The sequence below is a fragment of the Colletes latitarsis genome, chromosome 5 (genome assembly GCF_051014445.1).
Source record: "Colletes latitarsis isolate SP2378_abdomen chromosome 5, iyColLati1, whole genome shotgun sequence".
Classification (NCBI taxonomy): Eukaryota; Metazoa; Arthropoda; class Insecta; order Hymenoptera; family Colletidae; genus Colletes; species Colletes latitarsis.
Window position 1 is genome coordinate 34,167,435 of NC_135138.1, and position 22,813 is coordinate 34,190,247.

At 37.4% G+C, this 22,813-nt stretch overlaps 1 protein-coding gene across 8 annotated transcripts in view; it reads left to right on the forward strand.

Annotated features, from left to right (window-relative positions):
- Positions 1-22,813, forward strand: part of Brp (ELKS/RAB6-interacting/CAST family member bruchpilot) — a 102,349-nt gene that overhangs the window by 17,271 nt on the left and 62,265 nt on the right. For 4 of the 8 annotated variants that reach the window (XM_076765367.1, XM_076765368.1, XM_076765371.1 and 1 more), the window contains exons 2-3: positions 9,159-9,185; positions 18,896-19,045. In XM_076765367.1, the coding sequence (XP_076621482.1) occupies positions 9,159-9,185; positions 18,896-19,045 (177 nt within the window). The remainder of the gene's footprint in view (positions 1-9,158; positions 9,186-18,895; positions 19,046-22,813) is intronic. The other 4 variants (XM_076765377.1, XM_076765370.1, XM_076765373.1 and 1 more) reach the window with 1 other exon arrangement.

Consider the following 22,813-nt stretch of genomic DNA (forward strand, 5'->3'; position numbering starts at 1 on the left):
TACCTCGCGAGCTGCACGAATCTCGAATTGTTTCGCGTTGAAGCAAAATGAATTGACCGTTCAAGGCCACCGAGCTATTCCCCCACTCTGTCTCCCGTCTCTTCGCAAAGAATTTCCTCAAACTTAAACTCTGTTACCATCGTGTTGTGTATGACCGAGACACGCAAACATAATACATAACGTTGCTGCAGGCTCGTCTCTCATTGGCAAACAAACGCACTCGCAAGGTACAGAAGTAGGTGCCTGGTACGATTCAGAGTGTGAGACGTAGCCTGGAGTCTCGAGTTGTCTTTGTCCCGTGTCTGGAGCCGGTTCTGCTCCGTGTCGCAAAGTATAGCACGAAGAATGAAAAATCAGACCCGAGCTGAGAAGCGTTCTAACTTGAACGAGGAAAAACTAGGGCGTTTTCGGAATTTTGTAACGCGAAAACTGAGGTCGTCGCGTGTAAAATTCGAATTTTTCTTCCTTTTCTTATTTAAATGAATAATACTATTTTAATAGGTAAAGTGAACATTTTTTTATGAAATTAGATAATGTTCGGGTTATATTTTTTTACGAGGAAGATTTAAACAAAAGTGTAAGGTGTCAAGGTTGAGTAGCATTGGGATTCAAATTTCAGACACTTTTAACCTTACTGTATGTCTATGTGTATGTATTATTTAAAAGTTAAAATCATAAGACGACTAATTTCGATGTTAAAGCCAAACCCTCTCGACTTGAATCTAAACAAAAAGGTCACCGACCCGGAGGACCACTTTTGCCACGCTCGTTCGAGAAACATTGACCCCCGAACGCATTTTGGCCTAAATCTAAACAATTTCTCAGTCATATCCTTCTTACGAAAGAGTTGAAACACGCGTAATTAATTATTTTTTACTTTGCAAGGGCACTCGGACTGTGCTTTAATAACATGGCGCTCAGTCTTTCCAAGTTTGTGTTGTTACGATTCTACTCTCAGTAATGACTTTACTGTCATTACTAATGTACATACAGTCGAACAAGTTTAATATCACGTCTGTAACGTGAACGACAGTAATAAGACCAGACGATTAGATTATCCCTTAGGTCTATAACTTAAATTACTGGTATTTCTGATACATTTTTAAACAAAGTAAAACTACGAAAGGATGACAAAGACTAATGTCGAACTATCAAGCCTATGGATTTTAGTTATTATCTTTCTGTTGTATTACGGGTACAATGGTGCACAATAACGAAACACAGAGTTAATTTGTGGAGTTATAGTATAATAATAAAATGCTTACAGTTCTGATACTTGTACAATTTCTAGTAAAATCTTTTAAATGCACTTTCTTAAAACCCTGGGTTACTTCTCTAAGGAGAATTTAGTATCGTGTGTATCGTATCGAACAACGTTTTCTTAATTATAAAGCATTCTTCTCGGGGCTGATATTTCTTTCTTCGGACTATACTTACTACACTGGCTGGTCCGTCGCAAGTGTGGACTTACCTTTACACAAATATCGAGCAATTTTTGCTCTGCCCCCTGCGATCCTTGCAGCAGATACCGAACTTGCCAAGCCATTTTCCAACCGGGCAACATAATTACTATTGCCACGCTTGATGCATTGCCGCAATTTCTCGGCCGTGCTCGCGATACGACGACTCCAGACTCGGGCCAGCCAGTTTTATCGAAAACGAAAGAGCGTCTGGTTGAAAACCCCGTGACTTTTCCACAGTGTATTAAGTCATTTTGTGGGTGATGTGGCAATGGCAGGTGTTGTACGCGAAATCAACAACTGAGAGAGAGAATTTCTGTGAACACATTTATTATTTTAGACATCCCATTATCCATACACTCTACAATCTTAAAACATTCTCGTGTAATGATCAAAATTAATTCCTGTTTAAGTAATTTGTGAAATAAAGTGGAAATGTGTAAAGCTACTTGTAGGAAAGAAACACGTGAAAGGAAGATGATAAATCGCAAAGTGGTGAGTGCGTCGTTAAAAATAATCAAAATATTGTAATTAAAGTACAGTGGCTGTTTTAATATCTCGATACGGACATAGAAATAATAATTCAATTCTTTTTTTACACTGGAATCTTTGATGAGATTGCGTTTTAACATTAACTGACGTTTATATACAATCACGATAGATGGATTACACGTTGATTTTATTCAGTACCGCGTCGAAAATGCCTCGAATTTAATTTCCTTTTTTCGCGGAGTCAGGCAGGAGGGAATCGAAATTTTCCGCACCTGTTTTTAGAATCGTTCTTCTAAACTTTCCACGGGGTAAACTAGGTAAAGTAGTTTTGTAAGTTTCCATCGAGAAACTCAATATGGAATAGGAGGATGTGCCATGACGGATGCATAGGTCCCATCGCGATAAAAGCTCGGTACGAGAAGCGTTTAAAAGTTTCATTTCGAAACTCAAACCCAAGTAGCCTCGTTCCCCCGCGATTTCAAAAATGTACAATTGTACGATTAAAAATTATTAAATTTAATATACTTCTTTCTCGTGGAACGAAGAATTTTAAAAAGAAGCTCAAAATCGATTTGCTAAAAAAGCATGAATCGAGATGAAATATTTGGCCTGGATACAAACCGTCTGTATCTCCTCGATATAATTTAAATACAAATATGTGCGTGTTAGAGAACGATATATTTATTTGGGAATAAGTCAAGATTTTGGGAAACCCAGGAAGAAGGAAACGTGTAGGGGTGTAGGGAAATGAGAGAGGAAGGGAGAATGATGACGGAGCAGAAGCAGAGGCGTTATCGAGCGACAGGAACTCTTCCCTTCCAACCATTTCTCTCCTTCTCTCGTGTATGCCCTCTCCTCTTGCTCGCTCCGCTCGCGTTTTTTCGTTCTTTTTTACGCACCCTGTGCCTTCCTTACTCTCCTGCCCTCTCTGTGTGACCCTGTTTCCGTCTGCTTCTCTCCTACGTCCCTCTTGTTCCCCACACGGTCTCCATGTACCCTCACCATCTCTCTGTTTCACCATTTCCCGCCCTCGTTCTCCCACCCACATGCACTGCACACCCTTATCGTGCTTCCTTCCACACACCCTTGTCCCGCTGAACGCTCGTACTACAACGTAGAGGGGCTGCAAGCGGGTTGCATTCGAGTTTTCCGGCTCTCCGAACCTCCCACCAGCTCGTGTATCGTCGATGCCACCCTAAACAGCGGTAGAATCGAGCGAAATAATGTCGGTTTTCGAGGTCGAGTCGAGGCTGTCCCAGTGAAAAGGTTCATTCGCAGAGAACCACCCTCTGCGTCTAGCCTCGTTAACCCTTGCCGCGATCGAAACTGTTTCATGCTGAAGGGAACGAGTAATTGAGTGTTTACAACGAACTAAGGGTCGTTTCTGGTCACGAATTTTTGAATGACGATTTATATCGCGGCAGGAACAATTTCTAAGGGTTCAGTTGAGTTTGTCTTAACTCTTTTAATGCCCAGCTCCAAGTACGCGGTACGTTCAAGAAATTCTATAGCCGTCTTAACGGCTACGTTCACACAAATTTTATAATAGAGTTTCGATTTGTCGGCACCCGGTCATCCGGAATTTTATATACTTTATTGTATTGCTACATTACCCAATGTGTTTATGAAAACTCAAAATTTTATGAAAAATCGACAGGGAGTAGGTGCCTAAATTTTTCGGTAAAAAAAAAAATTTCGAATCATTCTAAAAAAATTACTGTTAGTTGCACGGATCAATTATAATCATTTTTTGTCAATAGACATACCCCTGAATTCCTACGCAATCTCGAGAAAAAAATTACTTACCGAAAATGTCTGACCATACGTTGATATGTTTCCCTGAAATTTTTCAGCGAAAAAAATTTTTTTCAAATCGTTCTGGAAAAATTATTTTCGGTTGAGGGGGTCAATTACAATCATTTTTGGTGAATAGATATACCCCCGAATTCCTACGCGTTTTCGAGAAAAAAATTCCTTAGCAAATATACGATGCGTCGCCAAATTAATCTGTTTCCTTTCGTCTCCAAATAAAAAGGATTCAGATTTAATTAAGAAATTTAGTAAGACAATTGAATCTGCATTTGAGGAACGCACCTTTTTATATCGTGCTCAATTTGAAATTATTATTATCGAGGTAATTAAATTGCGTTTTCCATAAATTACGATTCTTATAACGGTATTTGTATAAGTTACAAGGGACGGACCGTGTCAATGGTGATCAACGCTTGTTATCAATCTTCTATCATCGGCGATCGACTATTATCTATGGTTCGTAACATTTCCTGGTTAATCAATCACGTTCGTCCACGAATCGCCCCACAAAAGTTCCTCATTTTGGTGTACTTAATGTCCACTAACGCATCCATTTGAGCGAAAATTAAAACGGATATTGCTTCGCTCGATTGGACTGTGTAAATGTTTACGTTCTCTTTAAATTCGAAAGCATAGCCGATATTGGAACGCGGAGGAATTAAAATAGACGCCGGTTCGAGCTTATCGATCGCATAAAATTTTTAATGTTTGCCGCGCGTCGGCGTCTGGACGTCTCGTTTCGTGCTTTTGTATTTCCCGCGCCGGGTCCATGGAAATTGTTGTCCGCTAATCCGCGCGAAGCAGTAATTTCGAAAGGTGAACGCGAGACCCGATACGAACGGACGAAATCTATTGTTCGTAAAACGCTTTATCCAATAAATTGATTTATGACTGCGAACTCTCCTTTCGTTCTCGTCAAACGGGTATACGTATAATTGGAAACATGAATTTTATTTAATCAACATGGTCCACTTATTGCCCTGAAATTCCGTTCTTAATCGACGATATAGAAACAGAAAATTATAATTAATATCCAAGTGTTTTCTAATTCGAACGACTGCTATCGCGAATTTATTATTGTCGTCGGTCGAATAGTCAGCGATTAAGCATTTTCTAATTGGTTTTCACGGTTCAATTTTCTGACGAAATAACCGCGGAAGGATTTAGCAATGGGGAATCCTCGTGTCGCAATTGCAGGGATTGCAACGTTTGCTCGGTAGTCGCGGCGAATGTTTCTCTAAATCATTGGAATCGCGTCACTCGCTTCGAGGGTAGCGTTAATCTCCGCCGTCGATCTAATCTAACTAAACTAAATGGAATTAAACGAAAGGGAGACTCGTTAAACGCTAGCAACGCAGCTCGAAATAATTGTCTTTCGCGATTACCGGAAGCCATCTTGCTCGTTTGCAGAGATGTCGCGACAGCTTGACACGCGTTGCACTTTGCAATTGTTGTCTCTTAAGGGCGGGAAATGTCTGTGAATTTCGAATCGAGCAGTCTTATAAAATTATTATTATTGTTAATGCAATCTTCCGCGCATCTCCAGGCACTCGGAACTTTTTTTAGAAATTAATTCTTACCTTGCTATCAACATCAGCAGTTCTATTTCCATCTTCCTGATATTTTTCGCGGTTGAAATTTATTTCGATATCTTAGACTGATATCTTGTGCAGCCCCTAGTAATCAAGAAACTCGTTTGCGTTTTCAGGCCAAGCTTTATCACGGTTCCATTCGTTATGCAGCGCACGCGGAGGCCGTAAAAGCGTCGCCTTCGACGATTTTTGCGTACTCACGTGATAATACAGCACGAAGTTAACCTCCCCCGTCTTAAACTTTCTTTCTCGGCTAAGAAACACACTCTTCGCGTGCGTCAAATTGATTGGGATTCGGTGAATATAATGGACGTACATTAAAGTTTTTATTTTGTTTCGTTCCATCACTATAGACATTTTGATTCTCGTACTAAAGTTTCAATTTAAGAACACGAGACTGCAAAGTACACGTACGAAAATTTAATTTTTATTGATTGGCGTAGGTGTAAATTTATTTATTCTTCCACAGTACATGTACAGTACAGTTTTCTTCTTAAACCTCGAACATTTTTTAAAATTGAGTGAACAGTTTTTTTTTAGTTGCACAACGTTAATATTAAAATTGCCACGTTATAAATGAAAATCCTCGACAAAAGGAGCATTATTTCGAGTTGAAATGCTAATTGAAGTTAACTTTTACCCGAATGCCCGAATAAACGCAATTAAAGCTCGCGTTACTCGAAAAGAAAATCGAGCATGAAACAAAGACTCGGTTAACGATGTAAAGGTTTAATTAGATTTCAAACTTGCTCCTGTACGCTCCCTGTTACTTGTTCCCTGTTTTCTCCGCTGTATAGTAAAATTTTATTATCCCGTGGGTAAGGAACCGTGAAGTTTCATGGTTCAGCTGGCCACGAACGAAACGAAACGCTAATGGCTCAGCGCAATAATTATAGGAACACTGTTTACAGCATGAATTTTTACCGTTTCTCGCAGAGTAACCGAGTTTGCCAAACAAAAGCTCTGAAACGCATTAGTCCTCGGATATTTAAAATTCCATTGTCGTTATTTGAACGTCTTGTTTAATCCTGGGGCAAATGGCGGGCGCGTCTAATTAAGATTAGTTCGCTGAAAGCTTCACGAACTTAATTCTATTTACTATCATTGTTCCTTTTATTATTCCTCATTATCACGTTTGTAATTCGTTCTCTTACTATGCTAATTTTTATGTTATCCTAAATAGACTTAAATATATTGGACAAGAATTTGCAATTGAATTCAGTGTGTCTCGTTTTCAAATTAGTAAAAAATTATTTTTCATGTGAAAATATTCTACTTTTTAGCTGGCCAGCATGTGCTCCTCTTTGAATATTACCGAGCACTGTTAAGGATACCTTGTTAAAATATTATTAAATTTAAAACGTGCTTCAAAGGGGAAACAAATATGTTTAAATTTATATCCAATGGAAAATTTTTGAGGGCAATATATCCATGTTATAAAGTTAGAGAAATCAATATTGCAAAAATTAGTTCATACAAATTTCGTCACTCTTCTGTGCGTTAAACAGCAATATTTTGCTTCCTATTATTTTTAATTATTTCTTTAATATTATCACCGTGATATTCTTGCCATTTTCATTCGAAATAGTAGCGTTTTTACACAAATCTTATCCAATGTGCGTTGCTGAGAAATTTTTTACCGCGAGTGTACACGCACTTGCTTTAAAAGCCCCATTTACGGAGGCTAGACGCGAGGTTTCGTGGTCGTTTATCAAAAATGTTCAACCGTCGGTTCAACGAACCGGTCGTCGACGATGATACACGTAGCGTCCCTAAAATTAATTAGCGGCCAGACAGAAAGCTCGTTATGAACCGAAACAAAAGTCGGGCGAAGACAATCGTCGAAAGTGGCCGACGTCTGGCACCCGTATTTCGCGGCATACTTCGTAAGATCGTGTCACTGGCGAACGTGTGCCCTTAATTGGTTCAACTCCCCCGCGGACGGTCGTTCAGAAACTCGCCCCGGACACCGGAAGTGTTTCATTGTTCCATTTGGTTCGGTTGACGCGATGGCCAGGGGAATCAGTTCGGTCGGTACACGCTCAGACCGAGATGGATTTCAGAATACTCGGACGACAAAGGCGGTCGTGGCCGATCGATAACAGCCCCGTTGACTTCGACAAAGAGTGGGCTAAAGGGTGCGGAGGGGGAGGGGTGACAGGTTACCAGAGAGGAGGCGGATACTTTGATGGAAGACTTTTTACGACGAAACGGGCCACGATCGTCCAAGGTTCGCCTCGCTGGATCGTTAAAAGCTCCGTTAGAAGAGTCTTTGAAAGTTCGTAACTCGAAACCCCTTCTACGACACCCCTCCCCCTCTCCTCCCACGTCTCGCGCGTTCGATTTTTATGAATGGGTATCGGTTTCCCCTCGCCACCCTTCGTCCTCTGATCTCCGAGCAGTTGGCGCCACCATTTTCTTCGGTCCTCCGGCGAAGTACGTTTCCTGCGAGATTCTCGTTTCAGATCCTAGATCAAAGGTGCACGATCTTTTCCCCTTCTCGACCCAGACGAAAGTCAAATGATATTCCCTTATTTATTTATCGATATTCAACGGATCCAGACCCTTTGGTTTACGATATTAAGAGGACGTACGAGGGAAATCATGCAACTGTATGATCTGAATTTCTTTTTTAAACTATTTCTTGTACGAAAAGATGTTTCGAACGAAAGTCGTTCAGTATCGAATGCAGCATACGATAAATATTTCTTTTTATCGAGACACGAAGGTTACCTTGAGTTTTTTTTAAACGATATTAATAATTTTTTAGTCTGTATTCTGTATCAAATGTTGTATTTATCACCGTATATGGGTGACAGGACTTTTCACTATGGAACTACAACAATTAATTCTTAAATTGAAATGTTAAAGGAAATCAATTTTAATAGGATAAATAATTACGAAAATAATACTAAGAGAGATTTTATTGACACACATTTTATTCCTTCGTTAATTTCTACAACTAAAGAGAATGTCTTGTAAATAAAAGTAGCATTTTAAATAGCCGTGACACGCAATAGTCAGTAGCAGAATTATATTCTTTTTCGTAAGAATTGTTCACTCTTTAATCCCTATGACTCTTACTTTACGTTATAGCATTATTTACCTTGATTGATTGTTGTCAATAAGGTTGCATGCAAAAAATAACACTTTTTTTTCTTGTATGTAACGTATACTATATTTTATATTACTTTTTATGTCCCATATAAACGTTTATAAATTTAGAGATCGATATCATTTTATAACGTCGTAGAATCAGGCCACACCGTCTTTCTGGACGAGATTGAACAATATTTATACGATAGGTTTTTAAAACATTTTTAAGGAACACATTACGTGACCGATCGAAGAGATATATTTTATCGAGAAAACAATATGATAGATGATAGTTACAAGGGTAAAAATATATTTAAAAGTTTCAAACTTATCTTTAGTATAAGTATATATGTTGCTTACTGAACAAGCATAGTTTGAATAAGTATAGTTTATTTGATTCGAACGTTTGGACCCTTAATTTAAGTCCTCTTCGGTATATAAATATTATTTTCATAAATGGTATACGTTTCTAAAATTTATTTTGTTACGTCGACGCAACATATGTTTTAACACTGAGCTTTCCAAATTTGACACGTTTTATCTCTTTGACTAATTTATATTAATTCAATGTCTATTAACAATTAACTGTTGTATACTGAACTGGACTTAAATTAAAAGTCGAAACGTTTAGATTAATATAAACTATGCTTGCTCAGACTATATCTGCTATACTATATGTTTCAAATTTATCTTTTTGGACCATTAGCTGACACGAACTAGACTTCACAGAATGGTATGAAAATTTTTCGATTTACTTATTTGCACGTCTAGTGTAGTATTCTTTTCTTACATTTACATCGGTAGAAATTCATAAAATTATCTAAGAACTACATTTAAGGTCGTTCAACCATCAACCTCAATCATGGCTATCGAAAGTATTGTCTCCATCACCTTTTACATTTCAACAACTGTCACTTTATGCTCATCATATTACTATTTTAATAATTCTCGCTAAAATCATTGAAAATTAGATTTCAAATAAAACAATTTTGCATAAATCAATTATTTGTTGTTCGTGTGACAAATATGTATACTGCAGACACAGTAAACAATTATATACCAGAATCGTAAAAAATCCTATTTTTAAAAGTTCTGTATTCTCAGAAAAGTTATAAAACAGTTTATTTCCAACGCGTCGCGGACATTTTAATAGAATAATTTATTTTAAAAGCCCACGTAAAAAATTTTATTTTTTTATTTAGCGGGTAAAAAAATATCTCCCACCCTTGACAGTCTATGTAACAGGAAAAGGATTGGTATTGCAAGGGTTAATGAAGGAAGTCCAGGTCGACACCCAGACAGAGAACTTCCCGTTCACCCTCGGGATTCGCAAGCGCGGGGCTTGCAGACTCGCGCAAAGCCCAATATTACAACGCAAACGTAGAAACTAGTCTCTGGTTTCTTGGGGTCGTCGTACCTCACAGATCGATCTTCCGAGCGAGAACCGAGCTTTGTCAGCCGGGCTCTGGCATAAAAGCGGTCTCCTCTGGCACGAAATGTTGGTCGTTTCGTTCATAACACGGTTATCTCGGCGTTTCGACCGGTTCGCGATCTTCCGTCATCGCGTGACGACTGAAAAGCGCGAGAAATGCGATAGAAATGTCGGGAGATTCTGCCAGCGGCCGTCTGAATCCACATTTTTATGGGCTTCGTTCTATAAATGGGAGACCATCGCGGAAATTACCCTTGCTATTCGGGAAAGTCTCGAAATTCCTCTGAAATAATACTAACTGCTGTACATTGGAAATTCTTAAGAGGATATTCTACTTAAAAACATTTGAAGAAGTCGATTTTTTAAGCTTTTTTGAAGAATATAATTTGTAAAATATCCGTGCACAATACGACCACTAAACTTTTAGTTTCTTTCATATTTTTTTAGTCCACGAGACAACTTTGGTCGTTTGTTTTTTAAACGATATTATATGATATCGGACACCATTGTAAAAGCGTTTCGCCAACGATGGTCGATTTTCCTAGTTTGACAGTAAAATTCGAAACGAGTTTTCCAATGTACTACAACCTACGCGCGAAAGAATCGATGACGTCAAACGCGAAGGACAACGTGAAACGTAAAACTGCAACGCCAATTCCGCGGATGCAAATTCCCCTGGCCTAATTCTCGCGATTTTCTCTGACCTCATTCCAGTGGCGTATGTAGGCCACCGTTCCATTTAAACGAAACGCCGTGTTATAATACTGATAGTAGCATTAGGTGGCGTTTATTTCAACGACAGCCACTCGAGATGCTTCGATGCATTATAATTCTTATTTTACTTCTTCGTAAATATAGAATGAAACTGAATATAAATTCTGGCCAATCTAATTGACATTTAATCCTGGATATTGTTAAATGGAACGGGTCGACAGGATTCAGAACGAAGGACATTTTACTCGCGAGTAACGAATAAAAACTTTTAATCCCTTTATAAATTCCCTTTACTTTTCATTCATAAATTCATTCGTTAATTGTAATTTATCGACTTTTTAGCAAAGTACGAACGAATGTAATATTTGCATTCGTTGGTCGGACTCTGCAATACAAATTATTATAAATATTTGTCAGATAAATAATACAAAAAATTTAAAACTCACGTATTCATTATTCGTATTTTTACATTTGTTTTAATCCTATTATAAATATGTATCCAATATGATGGAAGCTTATGCTTACTTTTCAATTTATATCTCATTGTTATTTTTTTTATATGGAAGTCAAATATAATTGTCAAAATGTCAAATCATTTTTATAATTTAATTCAGTGTCATCTAAAGCACAGACTAATGTATTTTCCTGCGATTTTCTAATAATTTTAGATTACATTCTTACAACCTACCCTTATTATTTCCACCCAAAAATTCGTCATTCAAGCGAGAAAATGCCGCCATTCGTTTCGCTAGAAATTTACGTCACACGCGAACGTTTCCGCGCAATTCTTATCATATTTTCTGGCGACATAAACATCGCGTTTACGACGCGTGCGCGAGTATGCGAGTCGCCTATCTGATTCGATGCTGTTTACAACTCCCCGGTGTACGAAACAAAAAAATATATTATAAAACATGCACAAGCGCCCGGGGGTCCCGGAAGAGGTCGATGTATCGTGCAACGACCTCAGAAAAATCAAAGAGTGGCTGTGCAGCTTTGTTGCTCGGTAAAAGCACGCGACAGTTTGCGACCTATTTTACGTATTCTCGGAAGCTCGTTATCGTTACATTATAAATATCGAAACTAGTTACCTTCGGAGTCACGTAGTGTTCGTACTTCTTGAAGCCTGAAGTACTCTGTTTTATTCTGTAGTACTCTGTTTGGAAAAAAAATAAATAAAAAGCGTTGGAAAATATTAGAATATTACCACTGATGATAAATACAATTTTTAATAATACGGTGTAAATATAGTCGTGTCAACCACATCGTATCCAAACATTTTCCAATGTTTATCAGAATGTAAATACATTCAATGCAAAACAGAATCTGGTTTAGCTACAAACAATTTACACGCAGACAGGCCCACAAATAATTCCAAATCGATTTTCTCATAAACGAGGTGCTCGTAGAAAAAAATGTTATTTCACATTTTCGATTTACTTTTACACGATAAACGTGTGCAAGATTGCGTTTCTTAACGTGTACAGAGCCGTTGGAATAATTACGAACGATAGTGTGCGTTCGGGGCGTTAAAGTCTTGGACCACCCCCGCGTTAAAAACATCGTCCTGCGTCGCCACGATTGCCCTAAGGGGTTGTATAGGGAGGGGGGAGTATCGGTTACAGGGTGTCGCGTGTTCTGGTTTCGAAACGATTAGCCTTCGATTAACCCCCGACGCGGAACCCGATCTCGGGGGTGCGATTGGTATCGTCCATCGACACACTTACGCGGATCGAGCACGAAAGAACGGAGAAAGATGGAAGATGGGGGGTTTAAAGTTTAAACGAAGCCCCTCTTAAGACAAGATCCTATTAACGATCGCGTAAATCCTATCTCGCGGCGTTTCTTCTTACACGGGGGCCGAATAACCCTGTCGTGAAAACAACAACTAGTCGTCCCCTGTCCGAGTTAATGGACACCGACGATCTGCCAAAACTATTCATCGTCGATGATTGACCGCGATCTTGCATCGATGAAAAATATTTAAAAAGACGTTCAGCTCGAAATATTTTAATGAAATTCTTGAAAAATTAATCATCAATCTCACATTTCATATTTCATACGAGAGTGATACTGATTTTGCTGGAAGTGAGAATGAACGGTTTGAAAGCTCACAATATTTTTGTTGTACTATGTTCTACACTATTGATGTTTCTGTGTTTTTTACTGTGCTGTTCTACGCTAATCACCGAATGAATTGTTATATATTTGTATTCTCAGACGATTTATGTTCTTGAAACTGTGCTCCTATTGATTATATTATAAATATATAACAAATTTGTTCATATCTACAAGCATGAAATCACGTGTTTCTATTTATAACATATTTATCCAGTAGAATTTTAAATGTCACACGAATTTTTTCTTGTTTGAATTTCACATTTTAATTACTGTGTGTTTGACTTCCAGGTATGTATTTTAATTTATAACACGTGTACTTTTTTATCAGAGGGTGATCTTTATTGGGAACATCTCTTTTTATTGATACATTAATTTCAAACGTGTCACTTATTTCAATGAATAAATATCTGTTCCTAAATTTTGGTTCATGAAAATTATACAGATTTCATGTTTAAATCAGTACAGACATTTTTTTTAAATAATTTTTTATAAGCAAGAAGTAAAACATTCAAAATCGAAAAAAATAAATGTAACGAATATTTGTTGCATATAGATTTCGAACGCAGGAATTTTGTTTTATTTCAGAGTCTTCCAAACAGATTGGAAACCACTGGTTTACACAATTCCACGGTATTCGTAATAACTCGCAGCAGCTTAATAAGCAAACAAAATTCACGAAAAGAGGCGTACACGTATGAGCGCCGAACGACGTGATCGCACGTGTCCTAAATTAAAACGTTCCTCGCGAAGAGAAATCTTGTTACGAAGTTACCGGTGCAAACAACCTAAACGCGAAGAACAATGAACAGAGGGTAATAAAATGTTAATTCTGTTTTCCACGTGTAACACGCTCGGCTTTAATAACAAACTTGTCGCAACTTGCGCACACAGAGGTCTAAACCTACATTCTCTTAACTGGTCTACTTGATCGAACAGCGAAAATACAAAATATTAGAAAGGTTACTATGAGCATTCACACCTAAGTAGAAATCGACGATCTCATACAATATAAATACAATAATAAATATAGGGTGTTACAAAAAGGGTCCAGGACGCAAATTTATTGTCAATATACAACAAATAGTTGATCTGATTAGCGTTGTATAGTATTTTGGGAAACTCATATAACTCATATAAGTCCTTTGAAATGTTAACTTTTTAAATACGTTTGAACGTGGTGCCTTTCGAGTCATGAATTTTTCTTTTTTAACACTTTGTGCGCCTCTTCTGAGTCTCCGTGGTGTTCGCGGTTGATAGCAAACGAAGGACGACCGTGCAATTTTTCATGATAACGCGATCGCGATCCCGATGGGGTGAGTTAAAGCGGAGGAGCTGAAAGGATCGCAACGAAATCGCATAAATCGATGGATTTTACCCGCGGCATCAATTGGCCCAGTGCGATGGAAGTAGGCTACCAGTGAACAGGGGAATTCGGCCATGGTTTCTCATAGGGTGATTTCGTTATGGGGGTAACTGACGTCACTGGCTGGTGGGGGTTAGCTCTTCCACATCCCCAGTCGCTATCGAACGCCTCCACTTCCGGTGGAATGTCGTCCCCACCGAATATCGTGGTCTTTACTCCGTGGAGCCATGTTGCCTCGTTACAGTATCTTCTCGTCACCTACGAACACGCTCTTCGTCGAATATTTAACAAACCTTATCTAAAAAATTAGCGAGGAAACTTATTACTAAAGAAATTTTTAATTCTTTTAATGATTATGCCCCTCATTGTATATGCAAAATATCGACGAATTTGTTATCGTGATTCCTTATGACTCAGTGTTTCCATATCTCCACCCTCCCTTTCCGATAGATAATATTTTACAAAGGAATTCGAGTAGTATTTTTACATCCGCTGTTCTTTATTTGCCAACTCTCCTATCTCGGTTTTGTTATTCTACGATTTTACGTACAAAAGTGTCTGGATAGTATCTTTGCAACCGTATTCTTTATTTCCCAACGTTTCCAATCTCGTTCTCGCCGCTGTCTATTTAAATAAGCATCCAGGTTCGTTCTGTCAGTTTCGAATGCAAGAACCATGAGTACGATTTCTCGAAGAAATTAAGCAAAACGCCGTCGACTGTGAACAAGATGGAAATCGTACAATAGGAAACATTCGTGAAAAAGGTGTACTGTTTTACGCAGACTTCTGTTTTACGTAAGGCGTGCCTCAAAATATTCCGCTCGTAATCATCCGGTATGCTGACATATATCATCGCTTTTTCGTCGGTCTTTCTTTTGTCCAACTAACGTAGCATTTATGTGTGTGCTTGTGAGTCCTCGCAGCGTCGTCGTTAACGATGCCTAACGAGCTGGACCCAAGAATTCTGTAACGATATACCCGAAAGCATAGTTTTGTACGAAATTCTAACCGAATCAAAGAGACACCGTGTACAGGGGATTTACGAATTACGTAATACTGAAAGAAGGCGAACATCGACGGAGTAAATAGAAAAATAAAAAGTATTGTACCTCGATATCTTAAAAACTAAAGCTTGTACAAAAAAATACTTCAAAGAAAAGTTATTTCTTTCTTTTACATGGAATAAGAAATACAGGGTGTTCGACCACCCTTTTCCAGAACGATTTGAAACTTTTTAATTTCGCCGAAATATTTAAGCACCTATCCTCTATCAATTTTTCTTAAAATTTCGTTTTTGATTTATAATAAATTTGTTTGACGCTGTACGGAAAAGTTGTTTAGTACTTTTCTGTAGGTATCCATGAGCTCTACTTCCGTACTAAATTTCAATGAGATCCATTGACTATTGCAGGAGTTATGGACATCTGAAAATTGGATTACTTCTATGGGGTTTTTCTCATTTTACGAGGTTAAGGGACAACTTTTTCAATATTCTTAGAATTTCTACATATTCTCCACCAAAATACGCGTAGTTTGCTTTTTTAAACATTAAAATCCTCCAATCCGTTTAGAAGTTATGATGTTTTAAAGATTCGCATGAAATTTCGGGCAAACATTTCTGGCCAGAAATTATATTTTCGGTAAGGAATTTTTTTCTCGAAAACGCGTAGGAATTCGGGGGTATATGTGATGACAAAAAATGATTGTAATCGACCCTCGCAACCGAAAATAATTTTTTTAGAATGATTTGAATTTGTTTTGAAATTTCAGTGAAACATATCAATGGTATGGTCAGACATTAGATTTTCGGTTAGGAATTTTTTTCTCGAAACTGCGTAAGATTTCGGGGGTATGTCTATTGACCAAAAATGATTGTAATTGACCCCCGCAACTGAAAATAATTTTTTTAGGACGATTTGAAAAATTTTTTTTTCGTCGAAAAATTTGCACCCTACTCGAATTTTTTTCTCGAAAGTGGGTAGGATTTCGAGGGTATGTCTAATGACCAAAAATGATTATAATTGACCCCCGCAACCGAAAGTAATTTTTCCAGAACGATTTGAAATTTTGTACAGTAATTGAGTACAGAAATTAGGAAAAAATTAGACAATATATTTTACATTTCGTTGTAGGAGAATTAAAAACAACTCATTGTGTAATCCACCGATTTATCGTGACAGTTTACTAAAAAAAAATGTTTAAAAAAAACTTTGAAGGGCCCACTATCGATGTAGAGCAAAGTCCGATGACGGTAAAGACATCTCGAACGTTTAAAAAAGGGTGTGATGGAGGATGAAAGGTACCAGTGGGGTCGAAGAAGAGATAAAAAGCAGCGAAACAGGAAAGGAATATCTTGAAGGGAGCGCTAAAGAAAAGGAGGAAAATGTGGGGGGAAAGAGCTTTCCCGAGTCACGAATCCGAATAGAACATATACTGTGATCGAACTTCCGTAGAAATATTGACTTTGCCCTCCTCGAAAGGTTTCGTATGCTGTTACGTGGAATATGGTGTGGGCGCGCTTCGAAAAGCTCTTTTCCAAGTACCAAATCGTCTTTCGCTCGATAATCAGACGATTTTCTCAATTTCAGCCGCGCCCTTGTTCCTTGCAATCTTGTTTTGCTTCTTGCCATTCTTTCGAGTAAACAGAGGGAATTTATACCGAATGCATCGCACTGTCTAATACAATCGAGTTCTGGGGGCGTGAATAACGCAGTTTGCAAGAGCAAATCGTTCCGGATGGTTCCTTTCTTTGCACCGTTTTCCATAAACAGTAATAAAGAAGATCATTATTTAAATATGAAAATGTAACGTTGCTATTTCTCCTTCGAATCTGTAGATCGTTTGTCGTTCTATTATTTTCTGTTTTTGGTCGTTTTAAATTAAGACGTGGACCTTTTTTTAACACCCTGTATAATGAAGAATATATTTTGGGGAAAATTGGTTTAAAGAAAATAGGATATTTAGTGCAGTAGATTAGAAACGTGTCGTTATTTGAAACGATTGAAGAGTGTTGAAGTTTTCAGCGACGAATTTCTGGTAATCTCTGCCAATTTTTTCTGAGATTAAGACAAATAATAATGAAACGGTAAGTGTTGTGTCTCAATCAGTTTCTATTTGCCTTTTCAAATCTATTCTTAGATTTTTGATAGCTTGCTTGCTTGAAAAATGCCACGAGTTTTTTTATCGCAATGCACAGACGGACGAAACGGTCTACCAGATAATTGGACAAAACGGGATATCCTAAAAGGCTGTTAAATAATAAGATATTTGTAATATCTGTGATTAGAAATAAGAAATCAGTGAACAGCATAGAAATTATTATGTTAAAAATTCTGATTATACAATACCTTCTTTATATTCGTTATTTTAATATAAATTACACTATTTATCGTCCTAGCTTATACAGATTTCGTTTAAAAATAAAAATCAAGCCTTTTTATGTTCATTTTACATCGATTAATATCGATTTTTACAAAATATTAGAAATAAAAGCTGAATAAAAGCAACTATTATAATGTACACCTCATATTTATATTTTTACATATAAAAAGGAAGCCTAATCTATATATCTAATTCAGGTCAAGCCTTCAAGTCCTAGATATTCCGTTTTGGACAAATTTCACCCAGTTCATTACCATCATTTTGATCTTTCATTATTGAAAATGAAAATCGTGCATTTAAGGGCATTAATCGTTGAAAGTTTTTTTACTAACGTGTTCAGATGGTATTAATATTCTTCTGTGCAAATTCTGAAGTCTGTACAAATTATAGATTAATCAATAATATCAAAAATAAGGCCTGGACTCACATGTCTTTAATAATATCCCTCAACAATAAACTATATAATTATTGAATACCAAAAGTGCAGCCAAAATAGAAATAAATATAATATCAAATATATATATTTGTTTAGCTTTTTTTGGTCCAACGATATATAAAATACTATGTGAACAACATAGTTAACATTATCGAACTATTTCATACCAGAAAAACATCGTAATGGTCAACGATATTTAACAACACAATGTTTTTATGTATTATTTCTTATTTTATGTCTATTGAAACGACTCTAAACATTATTTAAAAAAATATATCATCGACATTATTTACTTGTCGATACAAAAAGACTATTTATGGTATTACAAAAAGATATTAAACAAAAGATAAAACTTTCAGACCAGTCGTTTACTTGGAATAAATTTTAACCTTGCTTGTTCTCCTCGGATTTATACTGCTCAAAATAAAATTTAAACTTTCACAGTTGTTGTGTTATTTAATATTTGTTTTTTTATTTCACTTCTGAAACAACTCGTCTTCCTAATTTAAAGAAATCACGTCGAAGGCGTAGCAACGAGCAAAACAGCGGGGTTAAAGCGTTTTGTGAACGGAACAATCGGTGTTTTCGCGAAATTTATTTGTCAATTTACGTGTTTTCGCAGGGGACACGATTATCGATTCGAAAGACTCGAAACAGCAGAAATAAGCGGTCATTTTGACGGACGTATTTAGGTTTCGCGCAACGCTACGAGCTTTTCCCTCGTGCTAGCTTTCTATCGATCCGCTTATCAGTTCATGCTTGAAGTAGTCTCATACGGCTCGAGTGTTCAATTATTCCCGCGAAAGTGTATTTTTAAGGGTAACGAGCCCACAGGCGTCGACGATTCGTTCCCCGAGTAAATTCCAGGAATCAAACGATCGTCGAAGTAACGACACCTCGAAAGAAAGAAGCTTTCTCACGTTCCTATCGACATTCGCACTTCGCCCCCGTATTTTTTGATTTTTCACTAACGTGAATCTTGTTCGTTTCTTGCAGAAACAAAGCATGATGGTGAGACAATTGGAAGAGGAGCTCAGAATGAGGATGCGAGGGCCGAGCGTCGAGATACAACAGCAAATGGAAGTTTTGTACAACGAGAACGAGCATCTGACGCGAGAGATCGCCATACTTCGTGACACGATAAAGGTAAGCAGCTTGTTCCAACGTTTCGAGCGTAGATTTTACATCTTGCACATTAAGGCAATCATTGATCACGATTATCCGCCTATTATTTTCATTACAGTTTAATACGCGCGTATTTGTTGGTCTTTCCAAACTATTTGCGGTGTCCCACACATTATTTTATTTATTTTTTTAACCTGATAGATGTTTGTACAGCGTTACCCATGTACTGTAAATTTTCTCGAATTGCAATTTAATTAATATGCTCGTGTTTTCGGGGAATCTTCCCCTTCGATGTGGAAAGATTGATCGCGACGCACGATCCATGGAGAATAATGGATTTTTCGCGAAGAATGGAGCATCGTTGGCTTTCGTTCCGATTGGAATTCGCTGGAAGAATGGCGTTCAACGGCGGGATCATTATAATCGCGAATAACGGAGATAAAACGCGCGAAACGACGGTAAAGGCAAAATATCCGGGGTCGAGCCATAAATTCGAAAACCTCCGAGACTTCCTCCTTTCGTTGCGTAATCTCGTTCGGAAGATTCTCAGTTCTCTTTTTAGTCTCTGATCTATGAAAAACGAAAGTATTATAATCCAGAAAAATTTCGAAAACATTTCTCTTACGGAAAAAGAAACACGTTTTAAGACTGTCTAATCTGTAAAATAGACATATTCGTTTCTCTTAATTATATAAAGAATATCATTTGGTATAAATTAATTCATATAAATAACCAAGAAATAATCTTTTCAAATTTTATTTTCACGATTTTCAGGAATTGTAAAATATTGCATAGATATAAAAGAAACATAAAAGACGTGTCGTTATTATTATTAATAGAAGTAAACGTTTGTGTTGTACACATTTTTTCCCCTCGCGAAAGATATTGAAGCACCCTCTGCCTCGTAAATTTCTGGCTCAGGGATGCTCAGTTTTTCCTTTGAGCAAAAATGTAGAATTAAAAGTGGATTCCCGTGACGTGTGTTTTGATCTGTGAAAGTCGTCGCGACGACAGGAGAAATCGTTTTCAGTTTGATTTCAACAGTGGAGGGGTCATTGAACTTCCAATTGCTTTTGTCGCGATTATAGCAGACTACTTCTGCAATTAGTGCTGGAATTAACAGGTTGCACTCACGAGGGTATCATTTTGCACAATACTCGATGTTGATTCTCCTTACCTCTCAACCAACCGTCCGTCGAAACATTCTTTAATGGATTATACACGGAGTGATTCAGAGCCTCTGTCACTATTCCATCTGGCGGTCCCTTCAAAGAATGCTTTGATGCACGGTTGTCTGACGTATAGTATGATTTAGCGTTTAAACGGGCTTTGAGGTGTTCGCTGTATCTCTTTCACCGATAACACACGCGCTTGGAATAGATATCAACGATCAATGCACACGTTACACGTTTACGAGCAAATGCTATCTCGTAAAACGGGATTAAATATCAAATTGCCTATTGTTTTATTAAAAATCGACATTTATTTTTCATATCTAGTATTAAAAAATACTTTATCGATCAGAAAAGATAACACATAACAAAAGAAAATTTAGATCGATCAATTTCGAAATGAAAAATATTAGAATAATTTAAAAAAAAATTATTTTCAGTGTCACAAAATTTCTGGTGAAACTAAATCGAGGTTATAAGACGTAAGGAATTAGAATTCGGTATTTGGGCTCTACTTGAGGTCTCATTTTCGAGGGAGAGATACTATTAAAAAGCCTTTACTTTATTATATTTGACACTACTCGAAGTGTCTGCTTTGGACACTCGATACTACTTGAAACGTCTGCTTTGTACATTCGATGCTACTGAGGGACTCAGCTTTCGACATATAACTACCCGGGATCTCTGTATTTGTATGTTCATTTGGCACTGCTCGAGGTCTGATCCTTGACAGAGTAACTCTACTTGCGCGCTCTGCTTTTTACATTCGACACTAATTGAGGCTTCTGTTTCGCACATTTGACACTGCTTAGAATCTCAGCTTTTGGCATGTGATACACTTTCGCTATTTCCTACTTTCCCCGAAAAAATTTGTAGCGCCATTGTTCATTTTATGCGTTAGTCGAACGATGCTCGAGTAGAAAAAGGGAATAGAAGAAGTGCAGTATGTTTGGAATACCAGTTTCGTTAACATAAATACAAAATACTGCGGAGGATGGGAAACTTTTATATTCCAAACTGTAGATAATAATGAAAGAATTACGATCTCATTTATTTTGCAGTATACGTAGGTGTAATTTTCGAAATCATAACCAACACATTCACATGCACAGTGTATTTACATTTCACACACGAAACACTGCACCCACTTTTTGTCCTCTTTTTGCCTTGGCTGTAAATCATATTACAGACAAGTATAGTTACGCTTTGAAGTATTTTAAATGTCACATTTTGTGTTTTCAAAATGATTAAAATTTACACGAAACCATGAGTAGATTGAAAAATTTATTCTCAAATTTTTACGTAACTTAACCATGATTGTAACAATTGAATATATGCTGAAATTTGCAAATTGATGGTTTTTTGCTTTATAGATTGAGTTCTATGTTAAACATTATATAACGTTAGTAGTTTTTTAAATGTTTCTGTATTTTAAATTACCCACAAAATTCCAAATATGCTGCATTTCTTTTATACTGTCCAACAACTCTGTACAATATAATCTATCATTCAACAGATGAACCTTCTTCTACAGTTCTTTTCATAATAAACCTGCCTGTCACACAGAACACTTCACAACTACTTCTAAATAACGTGAGTAAAGAAGAACATGGATCGTATTCCTACGTAGATAGAATCTTTAAACTGTACACAACTGTAATAAAACGATACATTAAATACACAACAATTCCTTTATATATTTCTTTTTATACGAAATAAATTTTAAAATATAATTTTATCCATAGTTGCAAAATGGAACACTACAATTAAAAGAATACTAACATACTTACGCCCTGAACTTAATAATTCAAGAGTTGTACAACTTTAGAGTTTAGCAAATTGTTTTTGACCGCATATAGAAGTTCGAAAACGTTGAATTGACTGTATCGACTAAACGATAACTAAAATTTTATTTACGGGACGAGTCGTGTATTACGATATAGAAAAGAAGAAATTGGAAGATGGATAATTAACAAGGCGAGCGTATAAGCTCGTGGACGATCGGGGGATTCGGTTTGATCAACGTTTTGACAGAGAACAAGCGATGTAGCGGGCGATTCGCTGGACTAATCCTCCGGGTGCGGTTTGACGGGCGCTCGAACGCCTTGCAGAAGTCTCGAAACCGAAATAGACAAGAGGTTTAGGTCTCGTTCGAGGTAAACGACCGATTGTCTGCCAACGGTTCGCGATGCTTCCGGAAATCTTGGCAACGGGTATCAGCTACCCGCAATAACTCCGTTAAGTCTGCCACCAGTGGCGCCCAAAGCGATCCCCGCACTTCTGGATAACGCTGGATCAATAAACGACGACGGAACAGCCGCCGTCTTGTTCGCGGGCGAAATTAGATCGCGAACAACGCGATGGTTCGTCGATTTTTTCTTTCGACACATCCGGTCAAACATTCCAGATTCCATCGAGACACCGTATAAAATAAAACGGAAACCTCGGTTAGCAGACTTTTATCAAACGTTTCGACTCTGAATTACATTCGTCCCTTCGCGACTGAGAAGATTGCGCTGTAACTAGAAAGATATTCAGCTAAACCACTTCCAACTCGATTTTAAAAAAGACGTCTGCTCGAAACTTCTTCGAATTTCTCTACGACTTCTATGAGAAA